This window comes from Falco cherrug, chromosome 10 (genome assembly GCF_023634085.1).
Source record: "Falco cherrug isolate bFalChe1 chromosome 10, bFalChe1.pri, whole genome shotgun sequence".
Taxonomy (NCBI): domain Eukaryota; kingdom Metazoa; phylum Chordata; class Aves; order Falconiformes; family Falconidae; genus Falco; species Falco cherrug.
In genome coordinates, this window is record NC_073706.1 from 20086477 (window position 1) to 20109228 (window position 22752).

The 22752-nt window shown below is 41.1% G+C and overlaps 1 protein-coding gene across 1 annotated transcript; it reads left to right on the forward strand.

Moving 5' to 3' along the window:
• The first annotated feature begins 99 nt into the window (after positions 1-99).
• FBXO3 (F-box protein 3) lies at positions 100-20857 on the forward strand. The gene is made up of 11 exons (XM_055721558.1): positions 100-275; positions 3288-3377; positions 6632-6795; positions 9288-9402; positions 11980-12184; positions 13646-13691; positions 15907-15991; positions 16837-16959; positions 17404-17519; positions 17876-18066; positions 19718-20857. Exons 1-11 carry the CDS (start codon positions 169-171, stop codon positions 19841-19843), a joined length of 1368 nt encoding a protein of 455 aa, XP_055577533.1. The 5' UTR covers positions 100-168; the 3' UTR covers positions 19844-20857.
• Positions 20858-22752: the final 1895 nt, after the last annotated feature.

Below are 22752 nucleotides of genomic sequence, written 5' to 3' on the forward strand. Positions count from 1 at the left end.
CGCTCGCCGCCATGGCGCCGCGGGGCCGCCTCCCGCAGGAGGAGCCGGGCGGGCCGCAGCCGGCAGGGGGCGCTGTGCCCCCCCCGGCCCGGCGGCTGACAACGGGCCGGCGTGAGGGGCGGGCGCGTCAGCGGCAGCGAGCGGCGGAGCTGCGGGACGTCTCGGAAGATGGCGGCGCCCCTGGACATGGAGCCGTCAGTACTCAGCTTGGAGCTGTTGCCCACCGACCCGCTGCTGCTCATCCTCAGCTTCCTGGATTACCGGGATCTAATGAGGTACGGGCCGGGCCCGGCGCCGCCCCGGGGCTGCGCTGCCCCCTCGGGGGGGGAGGGCCGGGCCGGGCCGGGCCGAGCCCGGCCGCGGCGGCGCTGAGGGGCCCGGCGGCAGGCGGCAGGGAGGGGGCGGCCGCCGCGGCGCCGCACCGCACCGAGCGCGGGCACAACTTTTCGGTGGCGGGTGGCCGTGCCGTGCCGGGCAGGGGCCGCGGCGGCGGGGGTGGGGGCGCCCGCAGGGCCGGGCACCGGGGGGACGGGCTGGGGCAGGCGCCGGCGGAGCTGCGCTGTGGGGCCGGCTCCTGCAGCTCCCTCCCCTGACAAACGCCGGCCTTCTCCGCCGATATTTGCCCCTATTTTTTTTTTTATTTTTATTTTTTTTTAGTACAAGGAAACGTTGCCTGTTTTCCTCTCCCCCATTATATATTGGCTGTATGTATAGCGAAATGACAATGTAGAGACGGTGAACCCGTAACTGGAGTGAAATCATTAATTCTCTGAAACTGTTGCCTATCTGCGGGCAAACAAAGGGCGGTCTTATTGCCAGTCAATACGTCCCGCGACTTGAAGGAGCTGTTGTTTGAGGAAAAGCAAATTAAATGAAATAGGACGGCTTCTCAGGCAGGACGACGTGGGTGAAAGTTGCCGGCGCCTGTGGGACACCTGGGCGGGTGGCTGGGGCCGGGCGGCACGCAGCGGGGTGAGGGTGTTGTAGCTAAACCCTCACCCGTGACGTACAGGCGTGGGCACGGGTTGGAACCACGGAATTTAATCAGAGAGAGAGGGGTAGATGGTGTAAAATAGTATATCATCAAAATGGTTTTTGTTTGCTTCCCCCCCTCCCCATAAATACTACTCAAGAAAGCTCAAGGCAGCCAGCAGAAATCTGTTACGGTAACGACAAGAGATTAAGCATAAGCAAAAATGAAACAATTTTTACAAATCCAGTATGGATGATTTAGCAGTAGTTGCTGATGCTGTAGTAAAGGCACTACCTGCTTTTGTTATGTGCTTAACAAAATGAGGTGGATTTTGCTGGGCAAGCATAATTAAATACTGTGTGGGGTTCTTATTTATACGGTCGGTAATGGCAGTTTTGCATAGCTGGCTGTTTGCAGTAGTCAAAGTGTTAATTGAGGAAATCTCTAGTTGCTGCCGTTTGGTTTAGGACATACAGATAACCGACCATCACAAATGTTACGGTCTCCCTGGTATTCCACAGGTTGGTTAGTCTGGTGGTGGCTCTTAAATAATGGAAAAGCTGACAGGTGACCAAATATTTCTGTAATTAATGAGAATGGCTTTAATTGCATCTTTATCATGTTTGAAGCCACATGTTCCTTTGATGCTATGGACTTATTTCCTACCAGAAATTACAAGCTTGATTTGATTGATAAAGACCAATATAATATATTTCTGCAAGGGCTTTGACTTTGGGATATTTCTGTTTGTCACCTCCACCCAAAAAAAAAAAAAAAATCCCCGTGTTGTGAATGAAGTTCTTCCATAGCCAAACGTCAAGGTTTGAAGTGAATGGTTTTATGTCTTTTGTGTCGTTGTGGAGGGGAGGGTTAATGGCAGGGCATGCAGGAGAATCACTTTCTTAGAGGTTAGGATTGTATTAGTATTTCAAAATTAAACAGTTTATAATGGATATTGATGAGGGGGGAAAAAAAGACTGAACAGTTAAATACAAATAATTCTGCAGTCTCAGTCTGAAATGTTTTCACCAGCCCTGGACTTTGGCTGATTTTACTTAGCAAACCAAAATTGAGAGGCATCTTTATTTCAAGTGTGCAACTATGTCAGTTTACACAGTTGGTCTTTCCTACTTACTAGTTTCTGAACTATACTGAAAAAGCCCCAAAAAGTAGTAACTGGAAGCTGAAGTTCAGTAACCTCATTTGGGGTATTTAGGTGTTGATCACTGGCATTAAAATACACGTATTAACTGTTAGAACAAGATACCAGAGGAAGTGATATTGCCACATCTAAATTGCTGTTGTCTTTTGGGGAGTTTCTTTGAAGCATAACTGATAATCCAGCTCAAACACTGAAGAAAAAAAAGGTTTATTGTCTGGTGTTCAGGTTAGATTGAATGAGGCAATCGTTGCTTTTCATATAAATACACTGAAATGTCTTGCTGTCGATACCAGATAAAGAAAGACTTTATAACTGTAAAAGTAAATACAAGAACAGACTGTATCTGATGGCACTTCTGTGCTGCTTTTAAAAAGCAACTTCGCAGGCAGCAAAAGTATGGGTTAGCTTTTGCTGTCTCCTTGCATCAAGCCAGGATTAACTTAAATGATTTCTGAGGACAGTTTTAGACCTATATCCTACAGGTTTTTTTAATACTGCATTTGCAATAGCACTGCATAGTGCAGGGTATAATTCTTTTAACTTCTTGAACTAGCAGTGTTACCTGTAACACAATGGCAGGGGCTTATATAGGGCCTTTATTAGAGTGAGCTTGCAGTACTAGTTTCCAGGTCTGTCATCCTTTAGATTTTTCCCTGTGTCTGTCATCATTGCTGGTCATGAAGTTTGTTGTTTAAAGAACTTAAAGTGGACGGTAACTTTGTAATACTCAAACTGTCTAGTTTCTGTAGCTTGGAAATAATGGAAAAGGTAAGGTAGAGACTGACAATCCAGGTAAGAAAGCAACTTAAATCATAACTAGCCTGTGTTGCTGCAGTGCTTACCACTGGTGGAGCAGAATCACACCAGAATCTTTCAGACAATGTTTACGATGGAGTAGCTCTACAGGATGACCTGCTTTACAAAATTACTTAATTGCTGACAGTTCTCAAAGTGTGTAGAAAGGTAGTTCATGACTTACACGCCTGTAATGAAGACTTTTTAACCATTGTAAGCACAACTCTAAAAAGGAAAGCTATGTAACTTTCAAACTGCATTTATTTCATGGGAATACAATGTGTAATAATACGGGTCAGTATTTATCCCTGTTTCGCCACTCTTTTTCAATCAAATTAAATTATTTTATATTTATAGTTGCTGCTGTTTAAGTCGAAGATTAAATCAGCTATCAAGCCATGATCCGTTGTGGAAAAGACACTGCAAGAAATACTGGCTTATTTCAGAGTAAGTCTAGTTGTTTTAAGCCTTTTTTCTATGAAAATAAGGCTTATGTTATCGTCCTGTCTGTTTATGTCTGCGTTACTTCTACTAACTCCAAGACTGAATTGGCATTTATCAGCTTCAAACCGATGAAAGGTTAGAGGTATCCAAAATGTTAATTTCCTAGAAAAGCTTCATGAATTTACAGGTGTTAAAAGGTTTTATGGTTGGGTTGAGAAGAGGTGACCTGTTAGTGCCTAGGCTCAAGGAGAAACTGCAGCTTGACCTTATCAGACACCAGGTATTCTAAGGAGGAAGGTAATACTCTGAGTGCTGTAATTATGAAGGGTACAACTGGATGGCTGTGTCAAGGGTAGCTCTTGCTGGGATCACAGAATGGTTGTGGTTGGAAGGTGCATTTTGAGATCCTCTAGTTCAACTCCCCTGCTCACACAGGGTGACCTAGAGCAGGTTGTCCAGGACTATGTCCAGTGTCTATCAGTGGGCAGCACTGAGAAGAGTCTGGCTCCATCTTTACTCCTTCCCATGAGGTTAACAGTGTGCATTGATAAGATCCCCCAGGCCTTCTCCAGACAGAAGGGTTCCAGATCTCTCAGCCTCTCTTCATGTGAAAGATGCTCCAGTCCCACAGTCACCTCTGAGGCCCTGCACTGGACTTGCTCCAGTACGCCCGTATCTTTCATGTAATGTGGATCCTAGAACTGGACACAGTACTCCAGATGTGGCTTCGCCAGTGCCAACTAGAGAGGAAGGATCACCTCCCTTGATCTGCTGGCAATGCTGCTCTTTTTGCAGCCTAGCATACCATTGGCTTTTTCTGTGAGGGTGCATTGCTTGCTCACGGTGTCTGCCAGGAGCCCCAGGTTCTTCTCACCTGGTCGGCCCCCAGCACGTACTGGTGTCTGGAGTTATTCCTCTCTGGGTGTAGGGTTTTGCATTTTGCCTTGTGGTACAGAAGATTGTTCTCTGCCTGTTGAGATCTCTCTGAATGGCTGCACAACCATCTGCTGTATCAGCCACTCCTCACAGTTTTGTAGCGTCTGCAAACTTGGTGAACGTGTACTGTCCTGTCAACCAGGTCGTTAATGAAGATTTTAAATAGTATTGGCCCTAGAATGGAGCCCAGGGGAACACCACAAGTGACTTGTTTCCAACTGATCACCCTTTGGGCCTGGTTGTTCAGCCGGTTTTTGGTCCACCTCAATATCTACTTATCAAACCCTTATTTTGTCAGCTTCTCTGTGATGATACTAACTGAGACAGTGTCAAAGGCTTCACTAAATTAGTGAAAATTAGTAAATCTGCCTCTCTCCCCTCATCCATCCTGCAAGTCGCCTCATTGTAGAAGGCTATCAGGTTGGTCAGGCATTACTGCCCTTTTGTAAATCTATGCTGAATGCTCCTGATCACCTTCTTGTCTTTTTAGAAATGCTTTCCAGGAGGTTTTTCTTCATTGTTTTCCCAGGGGAGTCACACTGGGCTGTGTAAAAGATTTTACACGTTGCTCTTGAGATGTTGAATTGTTTTTAAAAGCTCACTTTCTGTTCTGCTTGCTTGCATTGAACTCAGGTTGTCTCTTAAGTGGAAGCTAACTGTAAAGGTATCAATCCACATCTTTGCTAAAAAAGGATGTTTTTCTCAAGAGCTGAGAAAGCTTTTTGAGTTGGCTGAAGTGAATTACCAGCCAGTTTTGTTACTGCTTATCCCCTTTGTGTGTCCTGTTTTCTAGACAATGTCTGTATTTATAGATTGTAAATTGTGAGGAGTATTAACTACTTATGACTTCAGTGATCAGTTCCATGTGTTTTTCCATTATTGAGGTTGTGCAGGTGCTCCTTGTATTACACAAGTAGCCTAAGGTGGCAGAACAGTTGGTGATAAGGGGTTAATATATATACGTAAGTGGGTGGAGAAGGTAATCTTAGGAACATTTCCAGACTTGTAGTTTATAGTCCCTGTTATATCATATGGAGTGTATGAAAAATGAACAGCAAGCAAAGCTGAATCCACAAAGATAAACATACCGTGCACGTTCTAATTATATGCAGCTTATGAAGATGTAATGCAACTTGCAAAATTTTGCCTTGAGATTCCGTGCATAAAAATCCTAAGCGATGTTCTTACTAGCATCCAAAATCTGGTGGGGGGCAGGGGAAAGAAGGTAAGGAAATGGAAAATTCAAACTGAATACCTGATGCTTTGGGAAAGGAACTTGGTGTGTGTGTGTGGGAAGATTAGGGGGTTATAGGGCTTTGCTAAGGAGAACTGGATCTGGGGTTGGTCTCTGAGATGCTGGCTTCTCCATAGCCAGGAAGAAACAAGAATGAAGGCTATAGGTAATTTCTGCATATGACATTTGGAGGGTGAAAATAAGCAGAAACTTTTGACACCTGCTGAGATGTAACTCACTTTGAGTTTTCTTTTATTTCTTTGCTTTGACATTAGTTTATCCAACTTTCCAGATTAATCTACTTTTTTTCCCCTCAACTCTTCTTCAATAAGTAAGGTTCTTCTCTCCTTTTCGGAGCTAGAGAGATTCTAAATGTGATCTGAAGACTTCTCAGTTGTTACATTTTTATTTATATGTATGAAACTGTACTAAATCTCTTAGATTCAGCATGCTGATAGGAGTTTGAGGAGCTGGAATATATCCTAACACAAAAATTCAGGGACTGCTACTATTTGGAGGCAAGCATCCTTTGTCAGATGTTAGTCGGCACTTTTTTGGCAGCCTGTCTTCCCAGAGCCTGCTGTTGTGCCTGTGAGGAGAACTGAATATCCAGTGATTCATTAAGAAACTGACTTTATGGGTCAGTGCAGAGTTCTCCCTTAACTCTGATTTGGTCTTTTAATTCTTATTGGGTAAATAAAGGAGTTTGTACTAATGCGGTAGAACAAAAAACTTGGTATCTTTTTTTTTCTTGGAAGGCCTTCCTCTGTGTGTGTGTGAAATGTGATGTGAATTAGCTATTTGCTAGTTCTAAGATTGGATAATAGACAGCACTCTGTTTAAAGGAATACTGTTTCTGCGTTCTCCGCTGACACTAAGCACCCCAAATGATTCCTAATTCTGTTCCAAGCTGCTGTTGAATAGGTGCTGGAATTAATTGAGTTGTGCAGCTTCATGTGGCTGAAAGTGTTCCTGGTTTAATATTATGCATACTGTTTCTGCCAAATAACAAATACTAACTACTTGGATTTAGAAGTCGGGCTTTTTTGGGGTAGTATTTGAACTGATTTTCTTCATGCCCACATAGAGAGGAAAAAAGTCAACGAAATCAGAGCTGGAAAGCCATCTTCATCAGTACCTACTCTGACCTGGGAAGATACATCCGATACTATGCTACACTGAAGAAAGCCTGGGATGACCTAGAGAAATACTTAGGCCAGCGGTGTCCTCGGATGATTAGTTCTTTGAAAGGTATGGTGCCATACCTGCTTTCTGTAGTAGGCTGGCTACATGACAGTGTCTGTTATTAAGCTTCATACTGCTTTCATCCTAGGTGTGTGCCTCAATTACCTGAGTCCTGAAAATCAAGTAAACGTGCCTTTGCTTCCCCTCCAGTAAATAAGTAAATCAGACTACATGTATAGCCCTTGCCCAGTTACCATGATCCATAGATCCCTCAAGATTTCTTTTCAGAGAAGAAATCAAGATTATTTTTTTATAGTGACCAGTCTTCTTTATCTATGGATAATCAGGAAATGAATACAGTTCTACTGCTTTCGTCTTCTGTTGCTATGACTGGTTTGTTTGTTTGTTTGTTTAGTTTAATAATCCCGTTACTTCAAGGACTTGGGACCTGCTGGTGTGATTTTATTTGTGAGATTTAATTAAGACCTAATTAAAACACTTTTCACATGAAAGCAGGCATTTTAAACTAAAGCCAAACAAAAAGGGTTGTTTTTTTTTCCTTCTATTGGACTTATTGCGTTCCTCTAATGAAAGTAAATTAGTGGCTGAACAAGAATTTTTACCCTTCCCTCCTGCCCTCCTGATTCTGTTTTCAGACTAAGTGTGTGGTTTAATACTTGAAGTAATTCCCAGTGTTCCACGTAATAAATCTTACACAGCAAGACATACAGTGAGTTTGGGCTTTTCTGGTATCAAAATAGCTTTTACATTTTCAATTGTACTTCACATGTCAGTATGAATTGACTGTTAGACCAAGATGTTTGATTTAACATCATCTGTGCAATTGAGATGTCTACAGACAGTGATCTCTTTCCTGTGCAAATTGTGCACGTTTCTTGGCTTTCTGGATGGTGCTGAATTCTTAAGTTTTGCTAAATATTTGTGAATAACAGAATGTGGTTAGGAACTTGTACTTTACTGTGTTGGTTTTTATTTTGTTACTTGTGTTAGTGAAGGAATGCCTTTTTAGGAAAAGCCAAAAGGGTTAAATGGGGCCTGAACTCTTGAGTAACACAGGCCATAGTACTTGATATACATGCTTTGATTTCTGTAACTTTCATGCTGCTCTGTGGAAAATACACCCTTCACTCTGGTATACAGAACCACTGAATTGCTAGTCAAATAGTTTTTAAATAAAACTGAAAAGTATCTGCATTGGAGGTGTTGAACAGATTTTACCACAGTTTTACTTTCAAAATCCTCCCAAGGAATTTGGTGCAATGAAGCTTCTCTTTGTCTACAGAAAGACAAAAATAAATTTAAAATTATCGATTTCCATGCTTGTATAGTGATGGCAGGTTTTAGCAGGAGCTCTTCCTTCCGTAACTTACGCCTTTTTAATACCACTTGTACAGGATCTTGTTTCAATGAATTGTTAAATTATACCATATAAATAAAACGGATAATGAATAGGAAAAGAGGTTAAAAAAAAAAAATCAGCTTAAAAACCTTGATTGGAACAGACCACAGAGGCCACCCAGTTGATCTTTGCTAGAAGTGAGGATCCGGAAAGCCCACAAAGTGTTTGTGGAGGTGTAAGAGTCGTTAGTCCCCAGCTCCCTCTGCTGCAGTTGATCTGGAAATCCCCGTTACCCGTTTATTGCTTCAAATTCCAGGTGAACGGTGCCTGCAGCCAACATTTCTCTGTTACTGATTGGACTGGAGACTGAAAGAAGCATCCCTTAGCATGATGAAAGAGTAAAATCAATACTGCCTGAAAGTTTTAACTGGGTACTCGGTCAGCTAATGATAATATTGTGGGGAGAAGGTTCATTTCACTTTATAAATACTTTCTGCTAAAGTCAGGCCTGTTGACATTTCACTGGAGATTGATGCTGTATAAAGTAGTCAGTTAATGTAATCAGCTTCCTTTCAAATTTATGTAGTATTCTTTCTGTGCCACCTAGCATATAATATTGTCACCAAATATTGACTTGAGTCCATGTTCATTTGATCGAGGCACTCACAAGTTCCATGCTTTTATTTGAAGTACTTGCTTTTTAGTGATTCTGGCCATTAGCCTGAATTTAATCAGTGGAAGATTCTTGAAAATGTGCTACTAGACAGCTGCATCCCAAAGTTGAACTGAATTTACCTAGCTTTTGCATGTCTGTTTGTTCACTTTGAATTATAAGTGGCAAAATACTTTGAAATATATATTCCTTTTGTGATAACAAAAAAGAAAAATCCATAATGCTAAGGTTGCTGGGGCTACATAAAATTCTCTTTGACAATTGAAAACATGCTATTATGTCTGGAATGTGGCTAGGTTTTGCCTTATTTCTAGGCATGCGGCTCTGATGAGATGATGTGAAATAGCATTTTAAAGGAGAGCTCTTAACACAAACTCCAATATTCACCTTTGTCAGGAACGGTATACTGGGCATTTGGGGGCAGAGCAGTGAATCAACATCAAATTTGAGAGTTTTGTAGGCACAGCAGTTCTTGATTTCCCACTCCAAAACTGCCACTTAATAACTGTTTCTTTTTGTACACAGAGAGTGTGCGGGAGGAAGATCTGGATGCTGTGGAAGCACAAATAGGTTGCAAACTCCCTGATGACTATCGATGTTCATTTCGTATTCATAATGGACAGAAGCTGGTTGTTCCTGGGTAAGGAATGAAATTACGTACTATGTAATTAATTCCTTTTGTATTTCTCGGATAGTTTGTTTATTAAAAAGTTAAAATGTCTGCTGAGCAGGATGAGTGAAGCATTTAAATGTATTGTAACTGAGTGCCTGAAGTGACACTTCTAGCATTGGCTGTCTTTTATTCTCAGAAGTAATTGAAAATACAGTGTAGATTTCTAATTGCTCAATTACTCTTATATTTCAATTTTTTTTCCTAGTGAGAACTTCTTTTTTGTTAATAACTAACATTTCCAACTGTTAGACTTCTAATCATACTGCTGGAAGTTGCTCCCCTGAGGTTTTGCTTTGTACTACATAAGTAAATTAGCCTCTTGCACTCTTCAGGCTTCATTATTTAGTAACTTTTTTCTTTAAAATGGTTAGGGAATAACTTAAACCGAGCATTCATTTCAAGTAGAATCAAAATGTCAGTTCTTCAAAATAAGTTTTATCAGTAGGAGATTTTACAATTTTATGTGGTTTCAGCAATTAAAAACTCCTTTTACATTAAGGTTAGAAGGCAAACGGCCAAACATAGTTTCCAGTTTCCTGTTTTCCAGCTATAGGAAAAGTTAGCAGGTCTGCACTTGATAAAGCCCTGCAAACATTAGCAAAAGATGGAAAGCTGCAGCAAATCATTGCAGTGTCTGTAGGGGGCAATGCATTCATGTTGCTCTACCAAAACCTTCACTAGTAAGGCAGGTGCAGCTTTCTCCAGTTCTAGTGTTGTATGTGCAGAAGGGATATGGGAATTAGTTTTATGCAATCATAACAATGACTTCTAGTTCTGTTTCTTTTGCAGGAGGGACTTACTTTAGAGAGGAGATAGGTACCCTAGTTCTGTAGACTTCTAATGGAGCTCTGTATCTTGTGTGCTTCCTGCTCTTCCTACTACTTTTTCACTCCCACAGAGCCTCTACTGTGCTGGTGTGCCTGTGGAAGGGCTGCAGAAGCAGCCATATGCCTTCGGGCACACCTTCCAGCTTGAGCAGCTGCCAGTGGGCTGTGGGCCATTGCGGTGCCCTCAGAGCGAAGGCCTGAGCCTTACATGCAGGTTGGCAAACCTTGTTGGTGGAGCACTGACTGGGGAACTAGTTAGCTCTGACATGGGACCCTGGAGTAAGAGAGGTGGCCACAGTGTGAGTAGAAGGGGTGTGGACTTACGGTTGGGGCCAGGCTTGCTTCCCTGTGGGAGGTGAATGCTGGAAAGATCAGGTGTAGGTAGTGGAAGTCCGTGCAGCAAGTTGTTGGTATATTAGATCAGAAATAGAGGAGATCTGGGACTAGTCATCATTGTTAGGTGCTTCAGGTTTCAGTGTTTGGATGTTCACTTTGGTTTTTAAACTGTACAACATGCTGATTGTAGGCAAGACTACGTAAGGAAAAAGAGGGGTGAAACCTGTTGCCCAGGATGGGAGCAGCTTGTGTCATGCTGACGTGTGGCAGCTTGCGCCTGAGTCATTGCTTTCATAACGCTAGTAAAAGCATCCGCAAGAGTTTACATCTGAGAACATCAGTGAAAGGCAAAGCAGATGAGAGTATAGGTGGGGGGGTGTACGTTGCAGGTTTGTTTACTCCTCTCGTTGCTAAGCGCACTGCTGTAGTGTGTGCCCTTACAGCTGATTAATCTGATCATGTTACTGCTTTTTATCATTCTTCTATTGTCTGCCCCTTTATTACATTGAGTGTGGGTTGCTTGGGTTTTTTTTTTTTCACCCTAGCTCTCATCTAGCCTGACATTCACATCAATATTAACTTTAGCTTCCAATGCTTACCTCCATTCCTAATTTGTTACATATTTCAGATTATTACTACTTTTTTCCAAATGTATATACTTTCCTTATGTATGAGAGGCTCTTTTTGCTGTCTCTGATCTCACTTCCTTACTGTCAAAGACAAGTAAAAAATCCCATCCTTTTCTGTGATGCTTACAAAAAGCTAGAGGAAAAAATTAGACAATTGATGGCTTTGTGTATGTCTACTTGTGTCTGTCTGCCTTAGTTTTTTATACTGAGATTATAATCTCTCTGACTCAACGGTCATTTTACTTGTTTGCTTCTCAACCTTTTCTCCAAAACATGGAGCACCTTGCTCACTGTAGTTTTGATCAATGACACTTATTGTAGCAGCTTGGTATTTGAGTTGAAAAATCATGGACACTTTGACAGTACTGAAATGAACTTGCATGCAGCTTGAGATACAGACAGTAGTTGTTACATTATGCTACTACAGGAAGCTGCATCAGCTGTGAGCGGCTTCTTTGAAGTAGTTGCAGACATGATGGGAATCAGCAGCGCAGTTTAAAATGGTGCTTTGAGATGCACAAAGCATACAAGGAAGTATTTATCTTAGGGCCATCAAGCCTCCCTTTGTGAAGGTTGATGTTGTGAACTAATAACCTAGTTCAGCACCTGGATATTAGACTTGGACTTGATCTAAGTCTGATGTGCATCTAAAGCATCGATAGAATCCATGCTTACAAAAGATTTAAAGCTCTCTTTGCCTTGTGAGTGGTATCTTCTATTTATCTTTCCTTTTTTTGCTGTTGTCTGTTAAGTTTGATGGGGAGCATGGCACTGTCGAACCACTACCGCTCTGAAGACTTGCTGGATATCGACACAGCAGCGGGAGGTTTTCAGCAGAGGCTAGGTCTGAAGCAATGTCTTCCTCTTACTTTTTGCATTCATACTGGCCTGAGCCAATACATGGCCCTGGAGAGTGTGGAGGGACGAAATAAATACGAGATCTTCTATCAATGTCCAGTAAGGAAGATATGATTATACTTGTGAATGTGCTTTTCTAATGATTGTCCCTTTGCATGTTATTGGATATCTGAAATATTTTACGTAGCAGAAAGTGAATACTTAGAGATCATATTAGTTTTGTTACTTGCCCCTGAATTCCCATCTGTGTTTCATCAAAGCCTGGAAGTGGAATGGTTGTAAGTGAAGGAAATTTATGTGAAATTGTTGGTGGCTATAGCAATTTCTGTAGGTTTCTGATGGTGGACAACCTTATTGGAAGGTATTAATTAAAGTTGTTCAAATACTCTTGTACCTGTTTCTGTAAGGAAGAAAAGCTTCTCCATTATGGAAGGTCAGCATCTATATATTCTTCTCCCCCAGATATGTTAAATGTAAACTTGCTACAATAAATGATGTCCCCTGGTTTGTAAGCAAAACTTACTCTTCCTCTTGAACAGCTCCTTTGTAGAATGTGATTATTTGAATATTTTTTGTAATTCTTATAGCTGTAATATTTTAAGGTAGGTGTAGTGTTGGTAGTGAAGCTTAAGGATATTATACCTAACGAGATTTTAGCCCTCTCTTTCCTTACCCGTGCCCTGATGACTTTCCCCCTGCCTAAGAAAGCACGGTGAGTAAAGGGTGTTTCTTGTAATTACAAAAACAAAAAACAAACAAACAAAAAAGATGGGGATCTTCATCCTGTTATGGAGTTCTTGGCAGTTTGTTTTCAAAGCATGTAGCAATGAGATTTCTATGATATGCCATGATAATGGATCACTTGAAAGATGTTAAGATCCTCCCTTATTATACCAAGTATTAAAACCTTCTAGATAATGCTTGGAATCTTAGCAATGTTTATAAATATCTGATAGCAGCAGGGCTTCAAGAAGTCAGAACTAGACTCTTCTCACTGATGCCTGCCCAATGACAGAGGAAGAGGCAGTGAGCACAAGTTGAAGCACAGGAGACTTGACCTGAATGTACACAATAATGTTTTTACTGTGAGTGCAGCTGAGTGCTGGAACAGGCTACCAGAGGGGTTGTGTAGCCTGTGTCCTTGGAGGGAGTCAACACCCAAGCGGACAGCCCCTGGGCAATGTGCTGCAGCTAGCCCTGCCTCGAGCAGAGGGGTTTGATCATCTCTAGAAGTCTCTCCTGTGCTTCTGTTTGAAGGCAGTACTTTGGAGGCCTTGTTTTTGTGAAAGATGCTTTAAGTCTGATTTTATGTGCATGAGCCTTAGTAGAATGTTCAAGCTGTGTATTCAGTGATCAAGTGAGTGCTCACAGGAACAGGCATGTGTGTTTTATATGTTTGGTTATCTAACTGGGAGTACCATGATGTATTGAGCAGCCAGGTTTTAGGTTTAGGTAGTATCAGGAATGTGTTTCCTATGTTATATTTCAGGTGTTGAATTTTAACCTTGAAAGTCTAATGCTTTCCTCCTAATACATCCACAAACTTCTTTCCCTTTTTAGGACCAAATGGCTCGCAATCCATCTGCTATTGATATGTTCATTACAGGTAACACTTTAGATAAAATATTCCACAAAGTGTTGTAATTGTGCTGTTTAGAAAATGCATGTCAGTGTGACTTGAACAAAGCAAGCACTCTGAATTTTCTGTGCTACCTGTAAGACACTAACCTACTTTAAAACATGAGCTTTTACTTGAAATGAAATGCAGGTTCCCTGTATTAAAGCTTGTCCTTCTATGTGTCTTGTATACAAATCATTCAGCATATTAACCTGTCTAACAAGATGCCTTTTAAGTTAGCCATCGTGGGGGTGATGTAAGCAGTTATTAAATACAACACCCAAGTGGATAGAAAGAATCTACTTTTTTCCACCCCCCAGTGATTTTTGCAACCACGTTGGAAGTTGAAAATATTTTGCATCCCATGATGAAATCTAACTAACTATAAACATAGCTGCAGAAAAAAACTTTTCTGGATTTTTTTTTTTATTTGCCTGATTGCTTTATTCAAAGGGTAAAGGAGGGAAGGGGAAAACTGTGTAATTAGTTATGTAGTAATGTGTTGTGATCATCTGTCTTGACATGTACATTGATTGGAATAGTGTTTTGATTATTTCTTTTTGTTAATCCACTGGCATCTGATAACTGTGGCTATGTCTAAATTCCTTTCACTCGGTGGGAAAGCAGATGTATAACAGATGACACCAAAATCAATAATAAAATTTAGCCTTGCGTATTCCTTAGGATATATGTGTTAATATTACAGTGAGAAACCACATTAAGCAATACTGTACCATTGCTGTACATTGCTGGTGGAAGGTGGTCAAACTCTTAGCCACGCTGATTTCTTGGTACTGATTGATTGCATGAACTGATTTTAATTTGAAGTAGTCAACCTGTTTTACAAAGGTCTTGCAGAACGCGTTGTGTGCTTTAGAAACATCATAGGAAAGATACAGCAAGAACACAAGAGTTTCTACCTAAATACTTTAAAGCTACTCTGTGATGAATTGGTGTTGCTGCTCAGGATGGCTGCTTCTATAGAGTTGAGTCGGATGGTGAGGTGATCTGACATATTTAAATATATGCCATTGACTGAAAGGGTTAATCTTGGCTTATCGCAATCTGGAGGGAAGTTTCATATAGAGAATTTATCTTGTCATTTTGAAGGTGGCGGGGTGAATCGGTCCACTTCCTCCAGTCGGAGTTAGTTCATACAAGGTTTGCATTTTGTGGATTAGTGGTAGCGAGGAGGATAATAAACTTGGAGTTTCTTAGACTTCCAAAAGGTCAAAGGGCAGTACACATAGCTCTTCCTCAAAGGAAGAAGTGGTAAGTACACTTAATCTAACAGGAGTGGTAGTACATGATAAGATGTCAGTGAAGGTGAGGATAATGATTTCTTAGTATTTCAGCTTAAATCCAGTTTTGTATCAGTAGCATTGACAAATACTTGAAGAACTTTACTTTTCTATTGAACTCCATATTGCAGTGCTTAGAAGATTTATGGCTGAGAAGTTCTTTGTGGAGAGCTGGTGTGTCTTGTATGAAACTCTCTTCTTTGAGAGTTAGATGTGGCAGCTTGACTGTCTACTTAGAAATTAAGCTGTTCCTGAATAATGGCTGTAGGTGTATGAAAAGCTGTTCTCAGGCAGTGGTGGTAGATGTATGAAAATCCCAGGTTCTTTGGCATGACATACAGCCTTAGACTTCTGGGTTTGTGGCAGAAGCGCAGAGTGTGTTTATGGCTTATTCCTGTTTTAAGGAGAGGGAAATTCTGCAACTTGCTAGCATGTTTCTTAGAAACTCTGTTTGTATGGAAACCTGGCTTTCAGAACTGAAGTCCATAAACCCACCGGCAGGTTTGCATGCCTCTTGTAGGTAAAATAGCTGGAAAAAGCTATACAAGTAGCACAGGCCACTATACTTGTCTTTCCCAGTAACAGCCCATCATGAGCAGGAAACCAGGTGGTAAGGCACACCAACATTTGAAGACCGTGATTATAATGTGAAATACTTGGGTAAGAGGTTCTTTGCTGTGTCGTTTCTGGAGTGTGCACCCTTAACTCTCAGTTCTCGGTTGTTTTTTCCAAGTGATCTCTGTTGTTAGAATGGTCTCGAATATTGACTGACTCATCTAAGTCTGAAAGTTTATTATAAATATAATCAAAGCTTTAAACTTTTTTTCTTGAAGTATTTATTGCAATGTGCTTAGTGGTAAACATACCTGTCCTTATGAACACTTTTCTTCTTTGACATCTAGGTACATCCTACTTGGAATGGTTTACATCCTACGTAAACAAGGTTGTAACCGGTGGTTATCCTATCATCAGAGACCAGATTTTCAGGTATTGTGACTGGGATTTGTAACCTCAGTGCAAGGTTTTGATGCTGCTTTTAGAATGCTGACCTCTTTCCAAGTAGTTACAGGTATCTGATATAAAAGTTGATGGTGGAGAGAGGAGAAGGCATGTGAAGCTTATTGAAGATAAAGCTGTAAAACAGAATGCTGAAAGAAACTTTTTTTTAACCAGAATCTTCAGAGTTTGTAATTTTGCGTTGACAGGACCAGAATTCTGCGTTACAACGGATCTGAAGTTTAGCTAACAGCATATTTATTCTGTTTGCCATGAGTATGCTGCTGCAGTACTATTCTGAGTTACTAAAAAAACACTTTTTTTCAGGGAACTGGTCTGTAAAATAACACTGTTGAATATGTAAATAAACAGGACTTGTCCTTGTGTTTGAATCTTTATGCACTTTTAATTTCTTCTAAATACAAGCAAGACCCTTAATTCTGTCAAACTGGGATGCTGTAGAACCAAGTTCCTGATCTGTAAATTAATTCGCTGTAGGAGTTTCTAGGTTTTATTTTTTAAACAGTGTAATGACATATCCTTATTTAAAAGTGTGTTTTCATTGACTTCAGATCAAATTACACATCTGGCTTAATAGAAGCATTACTGGAGGTACAAATTGATCCACAGCTGTATGAGTTTAGGTGATGGGGCAGTATATGTTGTGAAGACTCTGCATACGTACTTCCTTTATTGAACTGCCAAATGAAAAGTTAAGAATTACTTTTAACCTAGCATGACATTCCTATTAGGAATTAACTAATCGCTTTACATGTTCAGTTTTTTGTATTGAATGTACAGAGCTATTTGCAGTGTTGATGTTTTCCTTTCTCTAGGTATGTGCATGATAAAGAATGTGTTGCTACCACAGGAGATATCACTGTTTCTGTGTCCACATCTTTTCTACCTGAACTCAGTTCTGTACATCCACCGCATTATTTTTTCACTTACAGAATCAGGTAAAAATAACAACTGAATTAACTCTTGTAACACAGGAAAGACCTATGTAACATTCAAAGCATCAGTTTTGACAAAATTATGCATGGCATTCAAAAACATTGTAAAATGGATAGGAAGTACACAACGTGCTGTACTTTTAATAAAAAAATACTGAATCATTACCTGGTCAGGTATGCAAAGTACCAGTCAAGTTGGTAATTGGTAAAATACAGTGATGGGGCGGGGGGAAGTTACAAGTAGCTTTTGTGATTTAGAAAGGGGTAAATAACAACAGATAGCAAAGCAGAGACACGGAGATGGATCCCAACCACTGCTTCCGTATACTTTACCTTAGTGGGATTTTTTTCCCAGTCGACTTTGAGAGAGATCACAAGGACACTAAAGCATTTCTTAAATGTATGAAAGTAGTTACATATGCACTAAGTATGGCGTTTGGCTTCTAGAATCGAAATGTCCAAAGATGCTCTTCCTGAGAAGGCTTGTCAGCTGGACAGTCGGTACTGGAGAATAACAAATGCCAAAGGTGATGTAGAAGAAGTTCAGGGTCCTGGAGTAGTCGGTATGTAAAAGATTGCTTTTACTAACCCAGTAGAGAGAGTGGGTTTGTGTTTAATGTACCTGTTACTAAAGTTACGTTATTCGCTGTTAATCATAGTGACAGAGGGTTGTAGTCATTCTGTAGCTTGAAAGACACGTATCCATCTGTTTTGTCTTTAAAGTTGTTTTGCAAGGGATGTCTGACCACCCTGATAGGTAACCACTCTTCAGACAGTTTTTTAACATCTGCAATTGCTGAGAATCATTTATGCAGCCACTGGAATATAAATTGATCTGCCTGAGTGTGTTGTGGAGTGCAAGTGCTTTAGCAAACTGTTAAAGTGTAGTTCTGCTTCAGTCCTTACGCTTTACCAACAGGGGAGTTTCCAATTATCAGTCCAGGGAGAGTCTATGAATATACCAGCTGTACTACGTTTTCCACAACATCTGGATATATGGAGGGGTATTACACCTTCCATTGCCTCTACTACAAGGAGAAATTCTTCAACGTCACAATTCCTCGATTTCATATGGTTTGTCCAACGTTCAAGGTGTCTACAGCACGAATGGTAAGTGGAGATGCAGTTGTGCTTATCCTGGCTTTTTTTTGCCCTGACCTGCTGTCCAAGAACACTTGCATTAATTTTAATAGGACAGCGTAACTGTGTTTAAACTTCAGTGTCTTATCGTTTTTCACTTTTGATTCTTTTCTTGAAAATCACTCCTTTTTTTCAGAACCATTTCTCAACAACAATAAAAAAAGAAATGTGAAAGTATCACTCAGTCTATATAAATTCTTTTCAGTTTCTGGAATGTTTTTTAGTAAGAAAACACTTCAGGTGCAAAAATTACAGTGTTGAGCATTCATATTGATAGCTCCTTACAAAACACACACCAGTTAAGACCAAGTGTAGCTGTAGTGTAGGCAGTTTGTACATTGGGAGAGCCATGTATCCTCATTGCTTTGACACGTAATGCTGCCGGTTGAATTCGGGACCCTTGGCCTTAGCTTTGGTAGCATGCTGTACATGGCTATGGGTCTTCCTTCTCAAGTCCTCGCCTCTGTCTGGTGTGATGGTCTGACCTGGCTGTATCAGTGAGATCAGGGCCCTGTGGGCTCTCAACAGAGGTAGGATGTGACCATTCCGTGTCTGAACACAGCTGCACCTCAGGATGCACAGAAATGTATCTGTGTGTGTGTATGTCTGTCTGTCCGTCCAGGGCATATTTCAGAGTTCTCGATTTGTGCCTAGAAACATGGCATTGCATTAGCTGTTTGGATTTCACAGTTCTCTTAATATCCCACCTTGGTATGACCACACTCGTCTGTTTTGGCCGTAACAGCGTATCTACTTTCTGCAACAAGAAAAAGTCAGTTAATGACAATTTAAAAATGACAGCAGTCCGTATGACGATCATTAGTTCTCACTGAAAGTGCATTTCATCAAGTCACTTAATGACTTTGCAAATGAGTAAGATACTTAGCTTGCTGTTAATTATAACCTAGTTTTTATTTTGAAGATTGCAGGTTAACAATGTGATTTCTCGCTTTGGCATGTTTAGAGAAGAATGCTTTATTTTATCACTAGCATAGCACTTATTTAGTGACTCATTCAGGTAGAACTTGGAAGTGTTTGTGCAAGCACTGAGCCTTTCCTCAGAGGTAGGCATCTACTTGTACACTTTCTCAGGTGTTTCCAGGGATTTGAGACATTCTCATTACCAGCAGCTCTAACAGTAAGTGCCAGCGGATGTCATGTTTCTAACAGAAGATGGCATATCTCAACTCTTGCCCACATTTATGGGAGTTGAAACCTCCTTCCATTCAGCTGAATGTAAAAATACTTTTCTCTTTTGCTTTACCTCTGTCCTAAAAGTAGTAATGATCCTTTGTTTTTAAACTATTTTTAATAAAAGTACAACAGAGCTGTACCTGTTTTCTTGATGGCTTAAGATACTGAATTGTGGCTTTACGTAGTTGTACCTGTGAAATAATGAAGGTTAACGAATATTTACCGAGTTAAAGGTCAAGTAGTTTGGCAAAATTATCTCTGTTGCAAATTAAACTTTGTAATTGTAAGGAGCTGGTTGTAGGACATAGATCACAATGTCAGCTTCAGCTAATTGACACCATAACGCAAACTTTTCTAGGAATTATTAGTGCTTTCTTATAACTAGCTAGCATAGCTTTTAATTAAATCTGAATGTGTTTTGTATTAGGAAACAAACCATAATGAATATGCAGTGGATGAAGACGAAGATTCCACAGACACCGATGAATATGAGGATCGACGTAGAGTGTTGGACATTCCTGCACCTTCTGGACGCTGCCCACGTCATACCTGATAGGAATTTTTTCAAAATAAACTGTTTTCAGAAGCTGAACTCTTTGGGGCTAGTGCATAAGAATATTTCTGACTGTTGTAAATGAACTTTCTGTTGCACATCAGGGCAACTAGCATGAATGTTGGTGCCAGTTCTAATGTTCATCAGAGTATAACTTTTTTTTTTCTCCCCTGGTTTGGAAGTGGGGGGTGGGGTTGGGTAGGGGAGAGGGAGAGAGAGGAGGAAAAAGGCGTTTGGGCTTTGTTCATTTTTTTCCGAAGTGTGAAACAGCTTGGTAGTCCAAGGTAATCATATCTTACATTTTTAAACTATTGCCTATTTATGATCATGCTGCAAATACGGTGTGGGGCTTTGTTTTTATACAAGCATCTAAAATTAGCAATAGACAAGATGGCAAAAAAGGTGTATCCTTTTGTCCTTTCTCGTGAGTTTCTACTCTTGATTAACTCCTGCTAAGAAGAAACTTGCCGTTTGGTCTGTGTATCCCACTTGGGTGAGATCAGGTGCTCTTACGCTCTTTTTTTTTTTTTTTTTTTTTTTTTTTTTTAAATTACATAGAAGTACCAGAAAATTCTGGTCATCATATGCATAAATTAGGAATGAAACTGGCCTTATTTTTAGACAATCTGTCTTTTAGCTTAATTTTATGCAAAGTGACTCTGATTGGATAATGCCTTCTGGAATGTAGTGTACATGCACAAGCTGCCGGTTGGTCACTGAGAAATTGCTCAGTGACTACGGAGTATGTATTTGTAAATACGTTTTGAATTTTTTCTTCACATGATGTTTGCTGTTCAGATTTTGTCATAGGTGACAAATTTATGTTGAAGTATCGTTCCCTAAATCCTCAATGGATTTTTGTAACTACGCCTGAATAAAAAAAGGAAAAAAAAAAAAAAAAAGGGAGCCTGACAGAACACTAGATGACTAGAAACTTTATATTTAAGGAAGTATCTGTTTGCGTTACAACTTTTATTTTGTTTCCATTGTCATTAATAAAGAAATTTAACTGCCTCCTTTGCTCTGAAGTGCTATGTGGGACTCTTCTTTGCCAAGACTTGAGCAATAACTGTGTGACCAGCATTGCTGTAGTCAGTTCCTCCTTTTGACATCCAGAATTAGTAGCTCCTATGTGGAAAACCAGCATACTGTGGTTCCAACTGAATGTTTTTTGTTATTGACTAGCTACTGCTGATACAGAAAACCTGGGTTTTTTTCATAAGTCGTAGTTTTAGATTGTCTGTGTGCTCATCTTTTCCTGGTGCCATGCAACATTTGGATCTTCTGCACTGGTACAAGGTAGAGAAACAAATACTGAGTACGATCCCTACAACAGTTGTTCAGGTGAAACAGAAGCAAAAAAATGTGTCCCTCACAGAAGTCTGAACAGCACTGTGAATCGCTGGAGTGGTTTCAAGTCGTTTCCATTTTGAGGATTCTTCAGTGTTAACTGTGAGGGGGGAAATGTGATGTTTGTGGCATAATGCTTGTTCGTCACAGAAATTTTGTCATCTGTTAAAAGGCTCAGTGAAAAGATGATTCAGTGGAACTAGAACTTATTCCAGTGTTGTCAGTCTGTTGTGTGTTTTTTAAGGACAGATGTCATGGGCGAGGCTGGCTTGGTAATTCACCAGGGTCCGTGTGTTCTGGTTAAGTGATACCAGCTGAAGGGCATAAGGCTCTGCAGAAACACTCCCAGCTCTTGGGCATTTTGCTGTTCTCAGGGAGTGGTTCTCCCTTGGGTTGTTAGAGAGGCACTGTAATTATTGCTTACTGTAGAAGGCGCCAGGATGCAGGACAATGCTATTCTGTCAGCTTCTGAGCACTGTGACATGAGGGTTTGAGGGCTCCGGCCCAAGCCCAGCTGGTGGTCACAGGACTCTTGTGAATGGGAGTGAAGGACACAGGTAAGGGGGAATGACACGTTGCTGTTGTACCAAACGCGGACGTGTTTGTAACAAGAAAAAGGTCATTCCGTTGCTTCAGGCGGCTCTTTTAGCAGACATAGCTGTAACAAGAAAAAGGTCATTCCGTTGTTTCAGGCGGCTTTTTTAGCAGACATGGCATATTGCCTAAGGCTGCCAGATGCAGTGTAACTCTTTGTTGTGTGTGTTTGGAGTAGGGCTTACGCCAGTGGTTCTCCTCACCCCACCCAAAACTGGAGTTTATGCCAGGTTGGCATGAAGAGCGACGCTACAAAGTCTGCTGAAGAACAGGCATCAGTTATGTTTGCCAGCACTGCTGGGCTGTAGAAATCCTCGCTGAGAAAGCAGGAGGGAATTGACTCAAGATCCTGCTTTGGAAGATGGCACTTGGGCACTCCGACTGACTGAGCCACAGCCGTGGGGAAGGAGCGCTGCCGCCTGCCGGGGCCGCACACCCCACTGCTGAATGCCTCCCGTGCTGCTTGTCGTTGGGGCAGTACGCACATGTAGATTGTAACGTATATCCGCCCTTCCCTTTGGCCACCCTCGGGTGCAGCCTCGAGTTCTACCTGCTTCTCTGGACTCAGATCCTGACTGCCATGGGTGCTTGGGGGACTTCTCATGGCGTGGTAAAACAAGCCTTCCTGAACATAGTGAATTCAGCATAGTTAAAGATCTGGCATATCCAGTGCCAGTATGTAACTATCTAGTCTGGGGTTTTGTGTGTGGAAGAGGCTTGTGCTGACAGTGGGATTCCTTCGGCGTTTTTGTGGGCTTTCGCTGGCTGGTTTGATGGAGAGAACCTTTGGCCACTGTTTTCCTGCTGTGACTGCATCACGCAAGAGAAAAACAAGTGGGTGCCAGCCAGCAGGAAAAAAAAATAAACCCAAAACCTAGAAGTTGCTGTGCAAGCTATTCCAGTAGTGGGTATTCCCCCCACCCCCCTTAAATTAATCTCTCATCATCTATGCAAAGAATTTAAGG